An 18,210-nucleotide genomic window follows, 5' to 3' on the forward strand; every position below is an offset into this window, starting at 1 on the left:
GAACGCACCACAGATCCAGCACCAGGCTGTTTAATCACCATGTGTCTTTGAAGGACACGCGAGGACATCAGACACCACGGTGGTTTTTATTCCTCTTCCTGCTCCGTCTGATGATGATGATGATGATGATGTCGTCTCTGAGTTCGTTTATAGCAGCGTGGGAGGAGGGGGGGGGGGGGGGGGGGGTGTATCATGTCTGTCAGCACCACTTCAGTCCAATCTGAAATAATCTCAACAAACACTGGCGCTGAGTGTCGTACAGACGCTCACGTTGTGTCTCTGATAACTCCTCTGATCTGCTGAGTTTTCATCTTGTGCGACTACATTTCTGTTATTTCCCTCCCAGTTCTGTGCATGCAGGTTTCATACGTATATAACACACACACACACACACACACACACACGTCTCTATGATGTAACAGTCAGGCAGCATAACCCCTCCCCCACCCCCCCCCAAAAAAAATATGACTCATCTCTGAAACAGTTTTAAAAATCTGAGCAGGATTTATTACAGTTTCCTGTTTTATAAGACGAGTGTGAGCTGCTCTGTCTCTGTCTGAGGCCTCGTCCCCACGGAAACGCAGCTTCACCCAAAACAAATCTGTTTTCTTGTTCGTTTTGAAAAAGTTTCGCCGTAAACTATACGTCATCATTTCTAGAAATATCTGCGTCCACTCTGATCCACTGAAAACGACTCTAAATGCTGTGAGTTGCGTTGTAACGCGTAAGACCCCAGAACAAAAACATCCCAGAAAGCCGGTGGCAGAAGCTATGGTTGTAGTGTTACAGCGTTCTTGTCTTGTCTCTAGAAATCACCATGACCACGAGGGATGGCGTGCACTTTATCTGCACAATAAGTAACGCGCACATTACGTACAAGATGAACAAAGCTGTAGCTACGATTAACCATCTCACTGTTGTTAGAAAATGCCGGTCTGCCGTCTGGCTAATAGGTCAACAGGAGAAGAGGCCGTATTAACCCGCTGAAACGATGCATATCGCCACCTGGTGTTGAGGAGGAGGAACACGCTCCCTCAGTTATGGACAGAAGTCTGATGAGACACCAAAATCGATGATGGTGTGTGTGTTCATCTCTCGCGCGCTCTGTTTGGATTAAATAAACACAAATAGGCTACAAACACACACATTGGCCTCTAGTATTTGTTAATCGCGGTGTTTTATTTTGAAAAGGGTCTGAAAATTGACCGGAGGCCTGTACTGCGAAGGAGGCTCAACATGGCCAGGCTTTGTGTTCATGATGCAGCTGAACAAAACCTCAAGTCCCGGCCAGAGTTAACACGGTACTACGAAGCTGGTTATCAACTTGGTTTGTTAAGTCCGGCTTATGATCTGTGCGCGTTCACATCAAAGGGGGCGTTTGGCGTCATATGATTCTTCTTCCGCACGAAATGGATCCACAACGGACTGATTTCAGCCAAGAGCAGCAGGTTGTTTTAATGGAGAGAGTATGAGCGAAGCGCGATCGCAGCCTGAATCAGTGTTGCTGCAAATATGACAAGAGAGGAGGCTGCTGTTAATTTCTGACAGATGAACATTGCGCTACTTTTAAATATGAAGCTTTATTCATTTAAATTAAGTAAACTAGAGCAACAAGTTATTTTAAATGGTATTTTATATTGTTTTCATATATTTCACTGATCGAAATTGTGTGTTTTATTGAGCGTATGTGTGTGCGTATGAAAATAGTGTTTTTTTTATGTGCTGTGGCTACAAGCAAATCTCATATTGTTTCTGTACAAAGACAACAAAGACTTAATCAAGATTTGCGTTTGGGCAACACTGAAATATAACAGGCAAAACATCGAAATTGATTTATTCATGGCCACATTAAGTGAAATTATTAACTTTACCGATTATCCATCTGTCCTGCTGTGAGTGGACAACTTCTTTCAGTGGTGACTGACTGTATAAAAAAAAAGATATAGGCTATAGCCTAATATATAATGAGCTCCTGACGCTCAGCTCAACGGGTGAGGAGGCGGAGACAACTCTCAGCGGAGACGCTCAGAGAGAAAGTCAACAGCAGCAGATCAGCTGATCTCTCCCTCCGTACAAACGCTCCGTTCTGATCCAGCTCCACTGGACTTTCAAAGTAAAGCTGATACCAGTTGTAAATGAGTTAAATAGTGAAACAGCGGTGCTTTTATCGCCAGTTTTATGATTAAACTCTGAACATAACCTGGTCGGGACCATAAGTTATGGTGATCTAGCCGGGTTAAAAGAGAGCCACCTTTGCAGTACAGGAGAGCCTGGCTTTTTAGACTCAACATACCTCGCTAACTCACTAAACTGGCTACAGCCCTCGGATTCTCTCGTGTTTATTTGTTTGACTTCCTGCCCGGCTTGATGCGCTCGCTCGCGGCTCGGGCACAAAATAGACCAGACGCCAAAACGACTGCTGCAGGGCGCGAGCCGGCCGCAGAGGTGCACGCCGCGGTGAATCTGATGTGGTTCGGTTATTCGCGGCGCTTCCTCGCCCGGTGTGTACCCGGCGTGAGCGCTGGTATTTAAAAATCAGATGGCAGAGTGCGAATAGCGCCGTTTGGTTGCTTGGGCGCTCCAGCAGTTTGATCAGACCAACAGGATCGCTTTGACCGCGATTGGCTCCTAGATGTCCCGTTTTTCAAGGGGGGCGGGCCGCCCCGCCAATAGAACGGTAGGGGAAACACTGCTGTCTGTCTGTCTCTGTCTCTGTCTCTGTCTCTCTCTCTCTGTCTGTCTCTTTCTGTCTGTCTGGTGTGAGCGTCTCTTTGGGGTCATGCTTCCTCCTCCTCAGCCCAGTGGGGATGTTGGCACAGCTGTGTGCCCACCCCACCCCAACACACACACACCCTCCAGACTGCTGTATGTGCAGATGATCATGTGGTGTGTGTCTGCAGCAAACACACAACAATGTCCACAGTTCACATGGAGAGTTGACCTCAGTTCATCTGAGGCCTACAGCATCGTTACAGTCAGGTCTGTTACCAACGCTCAATGGAGGCTTTTTACTCCTAAAATCTGAGACAGTGCAAGTTAATGTTTAATCTATTTGCACATGTGCAACCAGTTAATTTGCTGGGGGGTTGGTGGGGTTAACACTAGTGAAACGTAGAAGAGGCGACTCAAAGAATCTGTTATCTGTCATTACATGTGTCAGGTCAATGTGTGTGAGAATCATAAATGAAAAGGAAATGTGAATATTTGCTGTGCAAGTTCATTTACAGTGTGCACCCCTAAATGTTCTGCTTCAGCTCCTGAAATTTTAAGTTGGGGGGGGGTCACTGTGTCCTAGTAAAACAAAGTTAGTCTGGAGCCCTGAAACTTAGTTTATTTCAAGCAAAAACCACAAGTCTCTTGTTATTCTCTAATATGAGTATTTGGAGACTTTCCCTGTGTCATATCATTAAAACTGGATGTTCTTGATTTTTACTTGTTGATCAGACAAAAACTTTTTTTTTTTAACATTTCACCAATTATTGGAGAAAATAATTAGATTTTAGATTCAAAGCTATGTTAATCAGGGCTCCAGACTGCGACTAAATGGTCGCATTTTGCGACTAAAATTTGATACAATGCGAGTAAATTTTTCATCTACCCGCACATGTGCGACCAGTAAATTTGCCCCGATTTTTTTTTTTTTTTTAATGACCACTGTGATTGGCTAATGTGTGAAAAGAAGCGTGTGTTTCTCTTCTCTACATCTCGGAGCGGAGGAGACGTCTTTCCACAGCAGAGCTCCGTGTGAAACAGCAGGAGACACACAGACCAGTGACCTGCACGTGTGTGTGTGCTGAACATCACCCGCGATATTTTTTTTTCTTCCAACGGCTCGCTACAAACCGTAAACATCCCATAATATGCTCGCGCTCTCAGCAGCAGTACTCAAATCGTCACAAGGCAACGAAGCAGGTTGACTCGCATTGCAGAACAGCGCTGCACAGAGGCTCCCAAACGGAAATGATTATTGATTGATTGTTGATCGATAGATTTTTTTTCTTTTTTTTTTGGCCGTGCGGCGGGGGGGGTGGGGGGTCGACGAGTTTGATGCCAAGGAGTCTGTGCACATGTGGCTCAAGGGTCAACAGCCAAAGAGGCCAAACTACAGGGGCTGTCCTACACAGGGACCTTGTCCCCCAGGGTGGGGGGGGGGGGGTATGTGGGTCTGTTCTTGGATGAGTTTACCACAAGGTGTGTGTCTAAACATTATAGTTTCTGTATTCTGTATTTATCAGTAATACAGTGAAAATTTACTTTGCAAGTCGATTTCGGTGTGCGCCACTAAATTTTCTGTTTGCGCTCCTAAAATCTTAAGTTAGGGGCCACTGTGCTCCTTGTCAAAAAAGTTAGTCTGGAGCCCTGTTACTTGTACTTACTAGATGTAAAATGTGTTGGTGAGTGAGGACTAAAGTTTGTCTTCCCAGATGTTCATGATGGGGCAAAGAGCCTCCACAAGTTACAAGTAATTTATTTAACCAGCACTATAACTCTGAAGCTGTTTCATTAAGGTACAAATGGTGCAGAGTTAAGGTGGAAATCCTGCCGAGTTCCACTTTAATATTTGGAGGTTTTCTCTGAGTCATATCATTAAAACCTGACGTCTTTGGCTTTTGCGTATTGATCAGACAAAACAAATTTACTGTGTGAACACTTCCCAGATGTTGATGATGAAACCGACATTAAACTTTAGTTGCTAGTGTTAATTACTCACGCACGGAGGAGAAGAGAAGCTGTCTGCTCCACAGTCTGAGGATTAAGACCGACCAGGCAACCAAAGTCTGAACGCTGTGATGCTGTTGGACGCTGTGAGGTTTAGTGTTTAGTTCTTCTCTGCTACGATGCCCCTGCTGAAAAATGCAGTAAAATACCATTAGAAAAAAACACTAGGAGCCATTAGGTTTATGTATGTCCTTGGTGTCTGGCTATGCTGGACCTTCACGTGAGCCTCAATGGAGGATGGGTCCTCACCACGAACGATTGATGCCTTATGAGAGTTTTGAGAGAGAGAGAGATAAAAACCATGTTAACTGTGTCCTTGACTTAATGTCCCAGTCACAACCTCAGAGGCTCATACATTCACCTGAACAACAGTAAAGGAGTCAGGTTGGATTAAGTTGTGTTCTCTTTTTCACCAAGATGTGCACCACTGACCTAGGACATGTTTCTCTGGCTGGTTCTTGCAGTTTCTAACTTTTGACAAGCTTCCTTACAGACATTTTGTACTATTTTGGGTTATGCGCTGTGTACAATTCTTTATTTTGTTGCAGGGTTTCCGCTACATGTAATTGATCGTGGCGCACCGCCACGGCAAAATAAAAGCCGCCACACCTTCAGAATGATGATTTTTTTTAATTTTTTTTTTTTATGTTTAAACAATGTAAAGCAGGGTTTCCACTAGGGGTTGCACAGACTAGTCAACTAGTCAACAACAACCGCTCCACAATGACGTTTTGAGCTTGACGTCGACCAGTCGCTGATCATGTGACAGTAGCGGCTTGAAACAACAGCTGAGTGCGTTGAATGAAAAAAATACAAGCGCAGTCAAGCTGGATAGAACGAGATCGTACCAGACAGGAAGTCGGGCACAGAAAAGGCGAGAGAATCCGTCAATTTTCAAAATAAAATAAATGATGATTAAGTTTGCTTGTCCGTCTATAAATATTTGTCAGTTGCGTCTGCACACGTCGCGCACAACAACAACAGCAGCAACCAACCAGGAAAAACAAAAACTGTGAGTGAAACTGTGACTGAGCAGGACTGTGATGTTGACGAGGCCTGTGTGTCGTTTTCCTCCCTAATTGTTTAATGAACAGTAACTACAGTATTTTCTTTTGCACCTGTATAGCAGTGTGTTAGAAAACAACAAACTGATTTACAGCTTGTTGTTTATAAAGCTGCTGTTCTGTACTAATTTCTGTGCATGAGCTGTCTGTCAGTGAATACAGATTGTTGCAAAGCATTTCCCTCCTCCTGGGATTTTAGTTATGATGGGAAAAATATGAATGACATAGGGGCTGTGTCCACCAGACGCGTTTTCAGCGCTCTGGGCGTCTATTTTACATTCAAACCCTATTGAGTTGGGCGCTCACAGCGCTCAGCGCCCTCGGCGGTAAAACGCCCTGGGCGCTTGCTTCTTTTTGTCGCGGCGCTCAGAGCGCTTCGAGTTGAAATCTGTTCAACTTTTAGAACAGCGCCGCGCTCGTCAATGTCACTTTTCCCCGCACTGACCAATCAGAATCAAGAAGGGGCGGGACTTACGTTACCGACAGCAACACAACCGGAGACGTGGCTCGGTTTATATCATGACCCACACTTGTATTGAAGGTAGGCCGACCTCAGGGTCCATGTCAAAAGCTGCCGCTAATGCTATTGTGTATTTCTGACACTCGTTGTAGTGTTTACATTAAACAAGGCCGGAACACGGAAGTGTCAGAGGACTCGTTTTGTAACCTAGCAACAGCGGCATTCTGACGAGGGAGAGAGAGCGCTAAGCGCTGGGAAAGCAGCGCTGAGAGCGCTGTCAGAGCTGAAAGCGCGTCCGGTGGACACGGCCCCATAATCAGCGACTAGTCGACGATCCGGTCCCCCCCGTCAATCAGACCACCTTCGCCGCCACTCTTTAAAAAAATCCTGGAGGAAACACTGTGTTGTGATCAGAAATTTAAGTGTACTGATTAATTTCAAATGTCTGTGTTCTGATTCTATTGTATTAATGCGTATATATTTTTTATTTTTTTATTTTAATTTTTTAAGGTAAAAGGGGTAGGGGTATATAAGCTTTGGCTTCAACCTACACCCTTTCGGTTATATAAGCTTGATATATACCGAAATAAATAAATTCATTCATTCATTCATTCACATATAGACATAACTCTCAGAAAGCTCTGAAAGCATCATGCACACACGCACCTTGATGTGACTGGCTCCTCGAGATTGTTGATGAATTAACTGAATTTGAGCTGCTTTTTCAACGACCCTTGAAATGGCCAACCATGGTGTCTGCAAGGCCTCACTCAACGGTTTCACCATCCACATCATTATCTGAAAAAAGTAAACAGAGGGAGATGAAGTAGCTGCACACTTGACAGTAAAGTAGTTAAGATAAACTCAGCTAATTCAACTAGGGAGATATTACTAGCTTGTCCCTAACCCAAAGCATGGCTTGGCTGTGACAAATTAAATTCCATAACATTTAGTGTTTCCTCCATCATATATTATCCAGATAAACAGTTTGAGAACCCACAGCCCATGTTGTCAAAATAACACATTAAAATTGTTCATTTTACAAACCAGCACTATAACTTGATTAGTGTATTAAATAAATGCCTATGTATGTATTCGACTGTACAATTCAACCTTTATACAAATCATAAAACAGAGGACGTTGTGAATGGAGAACTTTGTCCTCCTGAAGCTGCCATACACAGTGGCGTACATAACATACAGGAAACATTTGAGGACATAGTTTATAACTAGTCTGATCGTCATTATCAATGGGAAGGTCAGGCCAAGAGTTTGAATTTTCCCGCTCCTGCTGGTGATGAAACCATAGAACGACCAGCGAGTTTTACCTGGTCACGGACAAAATGGGGGCTATGCTATTGTGACGGGCCGAAGTTGTAACATGACGTGCTGACGTGCCCACTCACGTGACCGCCAGGTCATGCCCCCGTTCACGTGATCACCTGTTTAAGACTGACGTCAGAACTGTCATGGCGGCGCCGGCAGCAGGAGCAGCAGCAGCAGCAGCAGCGAAGCAGTGTGAGACCGGAGCAAAGTGATCGCGATCCGAGCCGCTAAAGCGGTCTAGCAGGAAAAGTGAAAGTGACGAGCGGTAGTTAATCCCGTGCGTTCGCCTCCGAGCCTGTACCGATCGGCGATCTCCCGTATGGTCCCATCTGGGGTGCCATTTTTTATGTGACGGTTTCTTAGTGCGACTTTTTTTTCCAGATCTCAGACGAAGACATCTGGAAAGCTCAGAAAAACGACACCGAAGTACAGAAACTTTACGAGTCCATCCTGGAAGCTACTGATCAGCCAACCCCCCCCGATACCAAATTCACCATTCTAGAGGACAAGGTATATCGTATTGTGCAGCTGCCACATAAGACCCTGTGTCAGATCTACATACCACTACCTCTCCGTGAACAGTTGCTCCGGCTCTTCCACGACCACCCACTAGCAGGACACCTGGGAAGATACAAGACTTACAAGAGGTTACAGGCTTTGGCGTACTGGCCGAAAATGAGCTTGGACGTCAAAACTTACATCCAGTGTTGTCAGACCTGCCAAATTCAGAAACCGGAGAACCGGAGACGCCCTGGAAAACTGCAACAAACAACGGTCACACAATCATGGGAGATGCTGGGGGTCGACCTAATGGGGCCTTTTCCCCGCAGCTCGTCCGGCAATCTCTATCTACTCGTGTTTGTTGATTATTACTCACGCTGGGTCGAGCTATTCCCTCTCCGCCGAGCTACTGCCGAGACAGTTTCCCAGGTCCTCCACAAAGAAATCCTCACCCGGTGGGGTGTACCCGATTATGTCCTGTCGGATCAGGGATCACAGTTCATCTCTTCTGTCTTCAGCGAAACTTGTAGAAGATGGAACCTCAAACACAAAAAAACCACTCCATATCACCCCCAGACCAACCTCACAGAGCGAGTAAACAGGAACCTGAAGGCCATGATTGCCTCATATGTGGAGGACAAACATAAAACCTGGGACAAGTACTTGCCAGAGTTTCGTTTTGCCCTCAACACTGCAGTCCATGAGTCCATCGGAGTGACCCCAGCCGAGCTCAATGTCGGCCGGACGCTCAACGGACCGCTGGACGCAGAGCTGAAGCCTCAGACCTGCACTCCTGATGAGCCAGCTTATCAACAAATGGCACACCTACATGACCTCCAGAAACATATCACACAGAGCATACAGAAAGCTAAAACCCGCCAGAAACTCAATTATGATCGATACCGAAGAGAGCAATTTTTTGAGGAGAAAGACAGAGTCTGGTTGAAAACTCACCCCTACTCCAAGGCTGACAAGTCGTTCACGGCCAAGCTTGCTCCGCGCTGGAAGGGACCCTACCGCGTGACCCGGAGGACAGGGCCGCTCAATTACGAGATCGTCCTGGAGGACTCAGGTGAAGATCTCCGGGTAGCTAATGTGGCGCAACTCAAGCCGTGCTATCCTACCGCGAACGAGCTGGACAAACAGCAGCGCCGTCGCGTCATGGAGCTCTTTGCCGAGGAGTCCGACGATGAGGAATTCCATGGGTTCCCGAAGGCCGACGACGGAGATTAGGCCGTGTTAGCAGCGCCTGTTCAGGCTTCTCTCATGGGGGAGGGGATGTGACGGGCCGAAGTTGTAACATGACGTGCTGACGTGCCCACTCACGTGACCGCCAGGTCATGCCCCCGTTCACGTGATCACCTGTTTAAGACTGACGTCAGAACTGTCATGGCGGCGCCGGCAGCAGGAGCAGCAGCAGCAGCAGCAGCGAAGCAGTGTGAGACCGGAGCAAAGTGATCGCGATCCGAGCCGCTAAAGCGGTCTAGCAGGAAAAGTGAAAGTGACGAGCGGTAGTTAATCCCGTGCGTTCGCCTCCGAGCCTGTACCGATCGGCGATCTCCCGTATGGTCCCGCTGGAGCTGGCATGAATGGACTGTTGACTGACTGACTCAGACTGACTCTGACTGGTGCGCTTTACCGACTCCCCCCTCTGGTGCGTGTGAGTAATTGCCGATTGATTTTTGTTGGATTATTTTTGCTTTGGTTTTTTCCCTCTTTTTGATGACTGCTTTGGGTTTTTTCTGACATTTTCTGTTTTTCTGAAGATCGGATTTTTTGTTGAAAAGAAACTGAGAAAGAGACTCGTTAAAAGAACTGTTTATTGCTTGTGAACATTGAAATATATTTTGGTACAAAAGAAAACAAAAGAAACCTTGGTTGTGTCTTGTTTGTCCTTGTGCTTGTGCTGGGTTCAGTGTTTAAAGGTGTTTTTTTAATGAAGGGTACATATTTGAAAGTGATTTATTGAAAGTGTGTATCCTTTGTGTGGGTTAGTGACACAGACTTTATTGTCAGGACTTTGACGCCTGACTGGCACCCCAGCATTAATTGATCCTAAAAAAAAAGTCGCACTAAGAAACCGTCACACTATGCAACATTAACTGTTAACCGATACAAAAAAAACCTTGGCCAATCGTTTTAATAGCTTTGGTTATCGGTCATAAAAAAATAAAAAAATAAATCTGCATCTACTTCACACACAAACACAACATACACACATACACAAACACAAAGCTGTAGCAGGAACTGCTGCTATCCACCTTTTTCCCAACGTCAAAATCGTTTGTTTGTCAAAATCGTATGTTTGCGTTTCCATGGTTTCGGTGGTAGATGCCTTTACAGTCTATGGTAGATGCATGGATTTTTTTTTTCTTTCAATGAAAATCTGTAAAACGCATGAATCATCACACCAGCTTTTAACAATGGATATCACACAGATGGACATCCGTGTTAAAAGGTTAAAAGCCAGCGTTAATAGATCCATGCAACTATGACAACGACTGAAAACCATGGAAACGTAAACGTACAATTCCAACGGAAATGCAAAACCGGCTTCCGGTTTTGACCATGGATGACGTTCGGAAACTTACGGTGAACTGACTTTTCCATAGAGCCCTGAAGCCCATTTACATTAGCTGACCATGGCTAGACTTAGCGCGAATATACTGAGGAGGAAACACTTTAACAGGTGAGCAACATACACTGCCTTACTTTGCAAACCAAGTTATTAGGTGAAGATTAGCAACGTTAGCGAGCGAGCTAAAGTTCCAGGCCCGTTTTGTGTTGCCAGGCATGCTAACGTTAATGCTAATGCTAACGTTTTGTCAAAGGACATGACACTTTATTTACTTACCTCTGAATCTCTCGGCTTCCTCTCCGGTCACATCCACGCCTGTTTCACGCATCCGTTTTCATACTTCCTCCGTCAAAAGGCCAGAGAGTAACGTTACCATTGCTCAGGTTTTTTTTTTTCCTCCTGCCATTGATGATAGCGAAAATCCCTGGAGGCAGTTGGGTTTTCAACTGGCAAGTCCAACAGCCAATCACAGTTGGCGCTGCATGTTCAATGCACCAATCAAAAGTAGAGCTGGTTAAAGTCGCCCAGCAACAGGCAGAGAGCAGCTCCCTCAGCTGTTACCTTACCCACTCTCCCCCTAACTATGGTAAAAGTGTACATTTACCTGCGTTTTGGCAGCTGTAGGAAGAATTTTTTTTTTTTTGAATTTTTGCCACTTTTTTTTCTAGAAATGTTTAAAAGTTTTTGGAGGAATTGTACCACTTCTTTCCAGAAATTTTTTCTCCAAAAACTCACGTCATTGGCCCTAATTTTAACGTACATTGACTAAAAAAGTAACGTTCTCAGAGCAAATATTTGTGGATTTCTGGTGTTTGCTTCAAAATTTTATCCAGTGGTGGTCTGTGGTCTAATTTGTGTCAGTTTTGTATGATGATGTAAAAAAGTTTGAGGGGAAAAAAAGATGTTTTTGCAAATGAAATATAAACTTGCTGACTCATTGCTCACATGTTTCGGGGGGAATTTCAAAATAAAGGCGTGTCCTACCACTGAAGATATAGATGCCATTAACACACTGAATGAATGTGTTGTAGCCCTGTTGGATGCAGCATTCAAAAGGAAACCTAGTCCACAGGATAATAAAAGACTCTCAGTCAGTTTGATGAGGAACAGCTTGTGTATGTTGTGTTGTTGAACAGTTTGTGTGTCAGTGTTGAGAGTATAAACGCAGCTCAGCTCAGTGTTGCTGCTGTTCAGACCCTCAGAGACGACGAGTGTGAGTGGCAGCCGAGCCGAAGCTCCTCCACATCATCACAGCTGCTCATCATCTGCAGCGCGTGGGGTGTAAAGTGGATGGAGCGGCGGTGTGGCTGCAGCTCGTCAGCTTCCCCGTCGTGACTGAAAGGTTACAGTCATTAGGACGACCTGCCAGCTCGACCCGTGTGCTCATCATCATGGCGTCCGGTCACGCAGCAACAGCAGCTGTGGTGTGATGTGATGTATGGTTCCTCCTGCAGGCCGCAGCGATGATGGCTGCACCTTTTTATTGGACATGATCACCACCAGGATGAATCTCTGTCTCACCGTTTGTCTCTGTCTCTGTCTCTCTCTGTGTCCCTGCAGTGAATATCGCCAACAGCCAGGAGTGGACGCTGAGCAGATCCATCCCAGAGCTCAGACTGGTGAGGACACAACACAACAGACACAAATGGATAAATACAAATGTTAAAAATAGAGAAAAAAACACACACACACACACACACACCTACAAGCATACACACACCAGATCAATCAGCTGTTAGTCTGATGGATGAGGGCACAGAGCTCAAGAGATGCTGTTCTCAGATTAGACTTTACACCTCCAAACACTGGTGTTAAAGGGATAGTTCAACATTTTGTCAAATTGGCCCATCGCCATAATCCCTATAGTCATAGCAGTAGGTTCGTTACCTTTAATTGTCGGTGCAAGCTATTTTTAGAGCGGCGGAGCAGAGCCGTGAGCTGCTCAGAGCTACGCTACGGAGGCTCATGGGATTTCTTGGTTTCCCTCATCAAACTCATCAAATACACAATCCAACAACTCCACAACGCTCTGGTGGACAAAGTTGTGACCTGCACATTCACCACGCTATGAGATAATAAAAATAGCTTGCACCGACAATTAAAGGTAATGAACCTACTGCTAAGACTATAGGGATTATGGTAATGGGTCAATTTGCCAAAATGTTGAACTATCCCTTTAACAGGTTTATAGTCCAAGAAACTCACATTTAACCTGTTATCTCTGACTCCATACTGTTAAACCTCCTCATTATTGACCAAGTATTGACCTAGTAGAACAGGTTATAACACTATTAGATTAGGCTGAATTGTAAATTAATTGTTAGTTTCCTCTTTTAAAGGTCGATGGAGAGCTCTGTACCTGTTCTGTTTTTGACTTCTGTTAAAGTTTACCATCTTTTTTTGGAGAATATTATCACTTAATAAATTAATAGATTACATTTTTAACCTGAGCAACATAGATGTTAGCAGGCTGCGTTACGGCCATACAGTAGGTGCTTTTATTTCCACTGCATATCTGTCTGTATTAAAACACATTTCTTGACAGCACTTAATTTTAAAATGCAGACAGAGTATTATTATTGTTTTACACAGATGCTACTTCCACCTCTGGCTCTGTGTCCTTATATGGACGACAGAGAACAGCAGACATGTGTGAATGTGCTGCTGACAGACTGAATGCAGCAGCCACAGGAACAAACACGTTTCTGTATCTGTATCTCTGTGTCTGTTGGAGGAACCAGAAGTCTGTTTTCAGCGCTGAAAGCTTTTTAATTCGGTCTGAGAGTCGTCCTGCTTCTGCTCTCTGCTGCTCGGTGCAGACACGTCGTCGTCGTTGACCCTGAGTGAGTTTCACGGTGTTGTGTTTCCTTCCCTCTTCTTCTCTCTCAGGGCGTTTTGGGAAGTCTGAAAAGCGGAAAGTCAGCGCTGGTGAACAAATACATCACAGGCAGTTATGCTGCACTGGAGAAGACTGATGGTAAGAGACACAGACAGACGTTAAATAACACATCTCAGGTTTAATTATATAGATTATAACATTTAAAGGGACATTGTGTAACTTCTCCTGTCACGAAAAGTCTGTTTTTCATTAACCAGTAATCCCCCCCATCAACAAACTGAAGTGTTCCTTTCAGCTCTGAATTAGCCGTTCATATCATTCATATCTCCATGGAGCGGGTAAGCTCGGTGCTGGCTGCCATGTGTGACGGTAGGAAACCACTTCGGAAACTCAGCGGAGACACCGGAGCTGTCGGCTCAGGTGGAGGTGGCGTCTGTGAAAAGTCACCGTGGTAACGCAGTGAGGAGGAATGGAGCGTTACACTGATGCTGCATTCACCTGCAGTCGGGCAGACGGCCGTCGCTAACAAACCAGATGTCATTTTAGTCACAGAAGTCCAGAGAAAGACGGTAAAACAATACCACATCGCCATGACAACATATTGTCACGTGTATTGTTTTGCCTCGTGCTGACGGACCACTTGTTTACATAGAGGCTTGTTTATGCCGTTTCGTGCAGCGGCTGTCGTCCGTCTGCCGTCTGCCCAATTTCACGTGAGTGCAGCATGAAAAATACGATTGAGTTGCTTGTGATATACAACCACAACGCTAGATGGGAGGAATTCCTACACAATGTCCTTTTAAGATGGTTCAGAGATGTGTGATGATGTTTAATTTTATAATTTAGCCGTTGGCTATAATCTTGCATATTTACATGTATATGTCCATATTGTCCCTATTTTAAAGGGACAACGAGGGGTTTCTATTTGGTTAAAAGTCTCATATTAATGTGGATGAATCTACGCTACCCACACTTGTTAATGGGCCCATTTTCAATAAAATGGTTTTGTCTCGATCGTTATTTTGTTATTATTAGTGGTGGTGGAAATGCTGGTCAAGCCGACCAGCGTTTCCTTACTTTCGGTTTCGTGGCGAGTCATGAGATTAACGCCGCTGAACCGCCGTTTATGGTCGGAACTACGACGGTATGTGATCGTCTTCGAACCTCTGACTTTAACTCTTGATGAATGAAAACATGAGTCTGTCTTGCGCCGGTCAAAGAATTTCACGGTGCGCAGAAGCTCATAAATGTAGTGTGAAAACACTTCGCTTTTCCAAAACTCCTCGTTGTCCCTTTAAATAAATAAACTTAAACTTAAACTTAATATGACTGACCCTCATGTCTCTCTGTCTCTGTCTCTGTCTCTGTCTCTCTCTCTGTCCTCGTCAGGTGGCCGGTATAAAAAGGAAGTGCTGGTGGACGGACAGAGTCATCTGTTACTGATCCGGGAGGAAGCTGGACCTCCTGACGCACAGGTGCTTCTTCTTCTTCATGTGAATGTGTTCGTGTGCAGCCACTGAGCTGCAGCCTTCATCATCATCATCATCATCATCATCATCCATCAGAGCGGTGCACAGCGAGCTAACGTCTCCTTCCTCCTCCTCCTCCTCCTCAGTTCTGCAGCTGGGTGGATGCGGTGATCCTGGTCTTCAGTCTGGAGAACGAGGCCAGTTTCCAGGAGCTGTACCAGCTCTACAGCCAGCTCAGCGCCGCGCGCACAGACATCCCCGTCATCGTGGTCGGCACCCAAGGTCAGCGAACACACACATCATCATACACTGCAAAAACTCAAAATCTTACCAAGAATATCAAAATGTAATTTCTAGTCAAAACAAATCTCATTCTACCTAAAATAAGACTCATTGCATTAAAAAGTAGCTTGTTTTTAGACACTTTTTACTTCTTTCAAGCAGATTTTCACTTGAAATAAGTAGAAAAATCTGATAGTAAAGCAACTTATTCTTTCCTATTACAAGCACAAAAAACTTGCTTTCACTGGAAGATTATTCTACTTATTTCAAGGGAAAATTTGTTTGAAACGAGTGAAAATGATCTAAAAACAAGTTGATTTTAGGTGATGAATCTTATTTTAAGTGGAAAGAGATTAGTTTTGACCAGAAATGAGACATTTTGACAAGAAATAAGACAAATATTCTTGGAAAGATTTTGAGTTTTTGCAGTGTGGCAACAGAACATACTCACACACATCAGAGACTGATCTGATCTTATCAGGAGAAAACAGCCACAGATCTAAGATATAAAAAACTAAAGAAGGAGAAGTTGATGTGATTAGGGATGTCATGATTATACATTTTCTTGGTACGATTATTGTCAGAGAAATTATCACGGTGTTAGGATTATCACGATTATTATGCATTAATTAATTTCACAACACTTTGAATGTGTAAAATCAAATACAGTCAAAATATAATTACATTACACATTGTTTACACAAAATATTAAGTATCTATTAATATTATGACCAATTATTAATCCCCAAGGGAAATGTTTGAAATATTCAGGTCATAAATTGTCATCTCTACCAAATGTTTGTGTTTATTTTAATCGTTTTTTGTTTTGTTTTGCTTTCTTTTTAATTAAAAATGACACACTAACATTTAAATTCCTACCAATTCAATGTTGCGTTAGATAAATGGACCAGTATCTGTGCATTTACCTTTATTTTTGCACACATCTGCCGATACGGTTCCAACATCAAATTTTTGTGAAAGTAACGGTATTTAGGAATCTTTACGATTAATTAATTGTGGCGTTTAATACCGCGATTAATCGTGAAAACAAGTAATCGTGACATCCCTAGATGTGATTCATCTAAACGATACTAAAATCTGTTTACTCCACCTCTTTAAATTCTCACTTTGCAAATGAGCTCGGCTTCCTTTTCTTCCTTGTTTTTTAACTTTACGTCATTACGGTCTAATTGTTCCAGCCTTCTGCGACCCTGAGGATGAGCAGTGTGATAATGGATGTGTGGATTTAATAGTGTGAAGCTTCATCCCTCAGTCCTGCTGACACTCACAATAACTCTTCAGTTATTTCTCATTATGAGGCCGGCGGCTCCGGGGCGTGATAAGTGTCTGAAGTGCGAACTCGTCTTCATCATGTTTCATATCGTCTTCATTTTGATCAGAGAGAAGAATACGACTCCTCTGAGACGCGTCGGGCAGAAAGAGACTCTTAACGACCTGCAGCTCGTTACGTTTTGCTTATGAGAAAGAAACAGAGGTTATAACTTCAGTTTATTTCATGCAACAATATGTTTCTTAATAACTTCAATTAGTTATAGATACAACGGGCTCTTTATCAACTGACCTTGTGATATCAAGTTAGAAAATGTTAATTAAAGTCAAAACTGACAAGAGAATCTAATTACCTGGAAGTAACAACAACACAAACCCTTATCTGAAAGTTTTTATGTTGTAGATAAAGATGTAAAGGAAGCAGAACTTTCAGTCTGATGTTTTATTACAGAGTCTATAGTGTGAACAATAATTCAAATAACTGAATAATCCATACAATAATTGTGCAATATACGTATTGCACAGTTATTTGGTTTTTATGCTCTATCATCTTTAACTTGTCTCGTTTACATGTTGATGCTGTTGTTACGTCGTCGCACCACTGAGGGATTGAACTAGAATTTGGCCGTGACAGAAAAGTTCCACTGACAATAAAGGTTTTTATTTAGCTTTACTTTACTTTTTCTAATCATTATTCTTCTGTTGTTCTTCAGATAAGATCAACAGCACCAACCCACGTGTGATCGAGGACCAGAGAGCGCGGCAGCTGTGCATCGACGTGCGCCACTCGTTGTTCTACGAGACCTGCGCCACCTACGGCTTCAACGTGGAGCGAGTGTTTTCAGAAGGTGAGTTCAGGCTCTGGACACCGACAGACTCTCCATCCCATAACTGATGGTTTCATTAAAGGGATACGACAACATTTTTTTTTTCCATGTCTTGCCTCACTCCTGAGTCCATGACCAGCAGATAGACACCATCCTTTCGACTGTGCGTGCAGTAACAAGGGAGATAGAGCCGTATCGCCCGTAATTAGCTTAGCTCAAACGCTGGAAGTGTATAGGTAGTGTTAGCCTGCCTCCACCTAAAGTCGCTAATTAGCTTAGCTCAGACGCTGGAAGTGTATAGGTAGTGTTAGCCTGCCTCCACCTAAAGTCGCTAATTAGCTTAGCTCAGACGCTGGAAGTGTATAGGTAGTGTTAGCCTGCCTCCACCTAAAGTCATCAGAGAAACTCTTCAGCAACTCTAAACGGAAACCGACGGGCCGATCTTCGTCTCAGAGCTGACAAAACTCTCCGGTAAGGCATCTTGAGCGGTCAAATGCCGCTAACGGGACGAGATCGGTCCGAAAGTAACTGGAAGTGCGTTGGTCACAACGGCTAGCTTGAATAGCGCCGAATTCGTCCGAACAAAATTGTAAACAGCTGGTATTTAGACAAATTAACGACACACTGCTGATCTAAACGGCTACTTTCTCGCCTAAACATGTTTAAATGTGGATAAAGTGATATATTTACAGAGTTTAGAGCTAAAATGAAATCAGCTTCTGACTGCTGATTTCGGGTAGGAGGCAGGCTAACACTACCTATACACTTCCAGCGTTTGAGCTAAGCTAATTAGCGACTTTAGGTGGAGGCAGGCTAACACTACCTATCTCCCTTGTTACTGCACACACAGTCGAA

General features: G+C 44.1%; 1 protein-coding gene across 3 annotated transcripts in view; it reads left to right on the top strand.

The window, feature by feature from the left end:
- Positions 1-18,210, top strand: part of agap2 (ArfGAP with GTPase domain, ankyrin repeat and PH domain 2) — a 53,052-nt gene that overhangs the window by 14,153 nt on the left and 20,689 nt on the right. For all 3 annotated transcript variants that reach the window (XM_085782953.1, XM_085782954.1, XM_085782952.1), the window contains exons 2-6: positions 12,209-12,267; positions 13,538-13,625; positions 14,877-14,962; positions 15,103-15,238; positions 17,242-17,376. In XM_085782953.1, the coding sequence (XP_085639079.1) occupies positions 12,209-12,267; positions 13,538-13,625; positions 14,877-14,962; positions 15,103-15,238; positions 17,242-17,376 (504 nt within the window). The remainder of the gene's footprint in view (positions 1-12,208; positions 12,268-13,537; positions 13,626-14,876; positions 14,963-15,102; positions 15,239-17,241; positions 17,377-18,210) is intronic.

The sequence above is a fragment of the Trachurus japonicus genome, chromosome 7 (genome assembly GCF_045865225.1).
Source record: "Trachurus japonicus isolate A0001 chromosome 7, Traja_1.0".
NCBI classification, from domain to species: Eukaryota; Metazoa; Chordata; class Actinopteri; order Carangiformes; family Carangidae; genus Trachurus; species Trachurus japonicus.